Here is a 7,433-nt window from a genome sequence, read left to right on the forward strand (position 1 = left end):
CATGTGTTAATCCAATTATTGTTGTAATTATAATTATTTTATTGTATAAGGACGTGCTGCTCCTGTATCGTTGACTGTACACCAAAGTAAAACATTTTGATACAAAAACACCCATCTGTTGTGCCTGTCTGTTCCTGAGTCCATTTACTTGTTTTCTCACTGATCGTTCATGTGGCTGTTCTGTGTTCTGTGAAATTATTAGAGATGCACCGGATCCTGATTTTTAGGATCCTGCCGGATACCGGATCCACTGCCTAAGATCCTGCCGGATCCGGAACCGGATACCGGATCCTACGAAAGGGTTGAAACACATAGCCTACTCACACACATGGGCCCTTTTTATCACGTTGGCTCAAACTATTTTGACTGAAAAGCCTCGGCTACCGGATCCTGGATCCTGGAACCGGATCCTGTGAAAAACCCTATTATCCTGCCGGATCCGGAACCGGATCTTGGATCCGGTGCATCTCTAGAAATTATAGAATAGAATATTACAGAATTGAATTGATCACAATATATTCATTCTATGGTGAGTGTAAATCAGTAAATGTTCTAGACTAGAGGTCTTTCCAAGTGACAAGATTTTTAGATTTTTTAACGGTCAAAGCAAATTATTTCTTTTGAAAGCTGATATTGGTCGAATTGACAGAATCATTAGCTTTCCAAATAGGTAGTTTGAAGCTACTTATGTTTTGCGCTTTTCTGCATTCTTAAAGTGATTCCATCTGAAACAGCTGCAGATGCAAAGAAAACACATTCCAACACTTTGCCTAAAGGTGCAGCGTGTATTTTTTTATTTTATTTTTAATGTTTAAACTAAGTTTATTTCCAGAATTCATGCTGGGGGGTATATGAGTAGGATAGTGGGATATTTACATGGATGACAAAGGGAAAGATACTTTTCCTTCACACTCCCTCGAGAAAACAGTTGTTTTAAATCCCCATGCTTTTTAAAAAGCAGGGTGTTTGTTATTGTTGTTGGGAGGAGCTGTAGCTGTTGTTTGTTTATTGTTTTGTTGGGAGTTGTTGATCAAGCTGTTCTGTAGCCTACTCTTTAATGACTAACCTGAAATTGCAAGAATGGTATTCATAGTCATTTCAAATTCAGATATAAGCGCATAGGGTATAGAAACCAATGTTGGGTAGACTACAACAGTGGAGACTGTTGACAGTTGCAACTCCTCCTAATCTTCTACATTAACACAAGTAGCCACTAGGTGCTGCTAATTTGCAGGCTGAGTGCGTTGGTGGTTGTTTAAGATTACACGCAGCCCATGCCCATCCATGAGAACCGACAGAAAACGCTTATGTAACCTGTCGGATACCGTCTAAAAATGCTGCGTAGAGTAGTGTGAATCGCTGAGTGGTCTTTATAGACGCTGTAAGAGCTGTTAGAACTAAGAAGCTGCTTAAAGTCTGTTTCTCATGTCTCTCGCCATGAGGATAGCATAGGCTATTGTAGGCCTATGTTTTTCTACTTAAAGGTCAATACGACTGATTAGGAATTGAGAAAATAATTTAAGCCTTTGAATTCAGCCATATGGCAGTAAAATCCCCAACTCAATTCTAGCATCTGATTTGGTGACAATAAATCAAAATCTTCATTCACTGAAACCATGTAGGCTACTTCGCCCCTGTAAACATCACTGGGCTTCCTTGGAGATGAGATCACTATCTAGGATAATTACAATAGTCCTACAATCCCTACCCCATGCATGCACCGCTGGGCACACACGCACTGAACAAATAGGCTACATTGACGCTGCGAAGATGTCATTGGAACAAGCCTATAGGAATAGCCTATCGCAGTCAGAGCGAGGAAGGTGGTGCTAAAATGTCCTCAGCGCCATGCACTGGCTGGTCCGGGTACCAGTGCCGTGCCGCAGCAGCCTCAAGCTAGGAGGAGGAGAGCAAGGCTCGGGAACGAGCACGGGCGCGTTCGTGAGCGCATCCTTCAGGAGGACGCAATCACTACCATTGCTGTGGGAGTGCTAGCAAAATAGAGGAGCGTTGTTGCCTGAGGCGTCGCAGACCGAGCCTTTTCCTCTCCCGCATGAAGATACGAGCGAAAAGCAGGAATCGTTCATGGAAATAAAATAGTCCCGGCTCGTTTTTTCTTTTTTGTTTTGTTTTTATTTGTTTTGTGATCGCAAGACAGACACTGGAGCTTAAAAATGGCTGAAATTACCAATTTGAATTTGAGCAACCTACCGACCTATGGTAAGTAAACGCTTTGAACTCACAAATGGCCGCATGGGACAGTGCGTAGGCTATTAGATCATCAATAGCCTGCCCTTAGTTCTACACCGCATTTCTATTCTACACAATATGCTGCGGTTATTGCTGGCTGAAGAATGAACACTACCACTTAGCATGGTGTGCAGTGCAACAGTGAGCACCCATCTCATGATGTCTCCGCAGAATGTAAACAGGCCATATTTTGAAGCCTGCAGTGAGGCTTATGCCAGTAAATGTCGTGAAACAACACTGTCACGTCAAGTAGGCTATTTAGAACATTTAGCCTATCTGACCACTTTTGAATTTACTAAATCTTACATTGGACTTTACATTGGCACTGGGCTCCCTCGTAGGCCTACTGTACATTGCAGGTTATAATAATTGTGAAATTCATCGTTGAAGTGGTTTATTCGGGAGGAATATTCATAAGAAGACCCGAATGGTATTTGGGAAGGTTTGGGTCCATAGAGAAGTGTAGGCTTGTTCTATTATTTGTGTAGGCCTACAAAGTGCAAGGGTGTGATGCTGAGGCAATGAGAGTGATTTGGGGCGAGGGTACCGTTTAATAAACAACACAACCCCTCAGTAGCTATACCATGGCGCTAAGATAGATAGGCTACCGCAGTTTTGATGTGTTGGGTCCGCGTGTTCCAAAGATGGCAAAGGCTTTAATGTGAGAAGTACATGTGATTTCCTTCACCATCAAATCGATTGTTTTTAAGTGCTTCCCGAAATTCCCGGTGTTGTCGGCCGGGTGAAACGTGCTGATGTGATGTGATGTGCAGCGGTGTGCGCTAACAGTTTAACAGGGAAGATGAGTAAGACATTTTAGCCGTAAGAGCTTTGCAGGCCCGTGAGCTGATAGATGATGGTGGTTGGTTGCGCGCGGGCCTGTTAGCTGTGCGCATGCCTCCTCGAAAAGCGATGAGGGCGCATGTAGTGTGGTGGGTTGGGGTGGGTGGATGGATGACGTGATGTCTATTCCCGGTGCTAGGCATCAACTGGCCCCGCTCTCTGCTTTCCTCTGCAGCTTGCCTTTTGTTTTAAATAAACCCGCCTTCAATCGATAGAATAGTTTCAGTCAACCCGCAACAAAAATGTGGGTGTAGGTCCAGAATGTGCGTTTATGTACAGAGACAGGACACTTTCATTTTGAAGCCTGGGTGTGTTTTGTTTGGTTGTGTGTTTTGTGTGCTACCCTGATGTCCTGAAGGAAGACTGACGGGTGATTTCAGTATCACACCTGACTTGATGTGAGCTGGTGAGACAGACATAGGCCAACTAGACTACATTGTGCTGTGTATTCTGGTAGGCTACACCACACACACACTCACACACAATTACCTGTGCAGTATAGACTGTGTAAATGCCTTGAGCAATATTAATGATGGCTTTGCTTGAGCAAACATGTGGGGGCTTAACTAAAATTTTACATCGTTAAGAAAAGGCTTGTGAAAATTATAGTAGAAATCTGGTTGTGCCTCCGGTGACTGACAATATAGCTGCACAGTAAAAAAAAAAAAAAATGCAATGTTAATTTAACTCAATAGTCGAGAGTCAATTTAATGTTTACAGTTTATTTGATCCAAAGTACATTCTAAGTGTTGAATTAACACTGCCTTCTTTTACTGTGGGGTCACTAAAGCAGGTGACAAGCAGTTAGGCCATCACGTCCCTCGACACCTGTTCTCCATTCTTAAGACTGGGGGACTCTATCCCAACGAAGGTTATCTAGATATCTAGTGACCACCTGAAAGCATGTCGAAATAAAATAGGATTGATTGGAGTTTTGTAAATATTGCGTGTGTATAGTAGAGTAGGATAAAGTATTATCACTTCTTGGCAAAACGCGTTGTTTGCTCCAAGAAATAAAATACCTAAGGTAAATAAACGGTAATCAATGTGCAGAGTGTTTCCTGAACTTTCATACCTCATCCAGTTTTCCTGCCTCACACCTAAAGTCATGTGCACAAGGACTGTCTTGAACTCTGAAAGTATTATTATTATTTTGCATCGGCAAGACACTGCAAGTGAGGCTGTAGACACTGATGAGGAAAAGTTTAATTACATAATGTATATTACATGGAGAAGTTAATTAAATGCCATATAGGCCTACCTCAGCTGTGCTCTGCAGACAGGAAAGGTTGCAAGGGGTTTGAGTGAGAGCCATCCCTCCATAATCGGGGCCACCTTTTACATTTTGCATGAACCACATAAGTGTCTGTGAAGATTTGTTCAGGTTGTCTTAGGCAGAATAGTTTAGTTGTAGGCAACTGGACTTCTGATTGGAGCTCTGAGAGGTTTTGTCTGTTCCTTTAGCCTCTTAATGCAGGTGGGCTGGCCTATTCTCTATTGATGAAAATACTCAACTACATCCTAACAACATTGTTGTTATGACAGTACCGAGAGCCTTAAGTAACGGATTAAGACAGAGCCATTGCCATTTTGGTGACAGTATGGTTATAACATAGGCTCTGCGCCAAGGGGTTAATAGACAGAATCAAAAGGTAGCATTTAGCTTTTGGAGAGTGGACCTGGTAGGCCAACCCCTTTTCCCATGCCACATGTCACATTTCTTGTATTTATTTGACCTTTATTTAACCTGGAAGGTCCCATGGAGGTACAAAAAAAACAAAAAACAAAGCATGCACGCAATGGGAAAGAATACGCACGTGAAAGTGTGCATTGGCCTGAGTCGTTGAGATGGTCACACATTCCAGAGTCCAGACAATGTGAATATGTCTTTGTTGGGGCACTTTTAGGGCTGCCCCCTTGCACAAGTGAGGCATACATGCAATTGTGTTGATTGCAATGAGGACTGTGTGCTTTGGAGTGTTCTGTCACAATTGACCATGGGAGTTTCCCAGGTGGGCTTTCAGTTTTCACTTTCACCCCAACACAGGCAAAACTTTTTCACAGGTCATATGGGCGTACCCAGACTAAGCCATACCGGTATTGTATGTAATTTGTATCTGTAATTCATGTGTATTAGGAGGACAGACAGAATAACAGCGCTATGCAGATGTCGATAGAGACCAGTGGTTAATCGTTTGACCTGAAAATGTGTCTGTAGTGTACCTGAACATAACCGTGCAATATTTTGGGGCACCTGGCTTTCCACCAGGCTTGTAGATGGAGCAAGTCCCAGTCTAGGGACAGATAGGGTTTAGATCTGTAATTCACGTCATCTATGGGGAAGTACTGCTGTAGCCGTAGGGCAGACAGCGATTCAGCGACGCTTCTCAAAAGTCGCTAGTGAATAGTGTTTAATTGTTAATCACTAGTGGTTAAAGCAGGGGCCGAGGCACTGATAGAGACAGCGAGGGAGAGGCAGAGGCAGCGGCAGCGAGCACTTAAGGATATGTGCTGCGACCATTGACAGTAAATAGAATGGACGCCAAATCAACGCTATTTGCCATTCAAGGCTTTGAAGCCAGATTTGGGAACATTCCAACTTACATTCCACCTTAGCAACGCCAAACGCAGGTGCTGATTGGACAACAACAAGACTTCTAACGGTCAATCAAACCATGTTCTGATGCTCATTGGTCAATTTAACTTTTAATATCTCTCTAAAACAAAACATCACCACAAAAAATCACCACCCTGGTAAGTTGGAGAGCAAGGGGACCTACTAGTTGAGCGAAAAATTATCCCCCTGGAGTGGCATTTAAGGGAGATACAGGGTTTTATGTCTCTCATAGGAATGAATGGGATTTGGCCATTTTTTGGTCTTTTTGGGTCCAACCTTGGCTCCAACTTGGCTTCAACAATGAAATAGAATTTTGGCCTCCATTCTATTTACTCTCAATGGCTGCGACAGACACTGGGTCTCTCGGGCCTCTCTCTTTTCCTCTTCTCTCGTCGTCTCTTCCCTTCTTTTTGTCCACTCTTCTGTGACTGTCCTCGATTGCTCTTTCCCCCTCTCCCCTGACCAAGTGCTGCTCCTGTTTATTCCAGTCGAGAGAACTCAATGACCAAAACCACCCCACACACACACACACACACACTCACACACACACTCCTCTCTTACTGTACACACACACACACACACACACACACACACACACACACACTCTCCTCGCTCTTCACTTTCTTCAAATTCGTCCGAATATCATATATTTATATGCTCGTTTTCATTTTATTCTACTCTTCATTCACACTGTAATCTCTCTTGCCCGGTCTTTTGAGAATAACTTTTCACCACTCCGGAAGCTTTGTGACATCAGTGTGTTCCGGAACAGAGGCGTCAGGTTGTGAAAGGCTCGCTACCGGATGTGTGGATGAGGATGACGATGATGATGCATTGCGTGTAGTTGATGATGGTGTGTCCGCGTGTGCCTGAATGTAGGCAGGAGAGGAAAGGGTCAGGTATTTTTATTTTAAGAGTTTGTCTCTCTGTGGATGTTGGACAGCAGTTCTATGTGTGGGTGTGTGGCGTGCTAGGCATGGTGTGTATGCATTTGTGTGTGTGTGTCTGTACTTGTGTGTGTGCATGTGTGTGTGGACTGAGACAGTTGGCAGACAGAACGGGATCTTCGCCCACCTTAAGGATGGAAGCCTGGAAGCCTGAGGCACCAGGAGGAAGGAGGCAGCATCCTCCGAATAGGGCGTGGGGCTTATAGTCCATCCTACACACTGGACTGGAATGAACCTTATATGTTGAAGCATGACTGTATGTCTTTGACCTAATTTGAGTACCATGGACATTATCATTATGATTTTTTGCAATATCATATCATGTCTTAAATCACACCTCGCAACATCTCCAAATAGGCCGCATTCTGCCATATAGTACATTTAATATTACATTAATGGGATTGTAATCATGGATTGTATGGACTACTATCGACATTTCAGTCCTGCCTAAACATAAAAATGTAATATTTTATGACGTCATAGTGATATCATATCCTATACCGCATCTTATATTTAATCACATATCACGTATCATATTACAAAGTATCTTATTGCTTTGTTATTGTCCTCTGGAGAAACAGATCAGATGTCTGGTTTTGAATGTCCTGAATCACTGTTCTCAACCTTTTGTTCTTGGAAAGCATCTCTGATCAGTCGCCATGGTTACAGAGAGCTCAGAGAAAGAGGGGGGGGGTAGAGAGAGAGAGAGAGAGAGAGAGAGAGAGAGAGAGAGAGAGAGAGAGAGAGAGAGAGAGAGAGAGAGAGAGAGAGAGAGA

At 43.3% G+C, this 7,433-nt stretch overlaps 1 protein-coding gene across 1 annotated transcript in view; it reads left to right on the forward strand.

The window, feature by feature from the left end:
* Window positions 1–2,000: 2,000 nt before the first annotated feature.
* Window positions 2,001–7,433, forward strand: part of syt11a (synaptotagmin XIa) — a 38,547-nt gene continuing 33,114 nt past the window's right edge. Inside the window, exon 1 of the mRNA XM_063184691.1 lies at window positions 2,001–2,220. Coding sequence (XP_063040761.1) covers window positions 2,175–2,220 — 46 coding nt within the window. The 5' untranslated portion in view covers window positions 2,001–2,174. The remainder of the gene's footprint in view (window positions 2,221–7,433) is intronic.

The sequence above is a fragment of the Engraulis encrasicolus genome, chromosome 20 (assembly GCF_034702125.1).
Source record: "Engraulis encrasicolus isolate BLACKSEA-1 chromosome 20, IST_EnEncr_1.0, whole genome shotgun sequence".
In the NCBI taxonomy this organism is placed as follows: domain Eukaryota; kingdom Metazoa; phylum Chordata; class Actinopteri; order Clupeiformes; family Engraulidae; genus Engraulis; species Engraulis encrasicolus.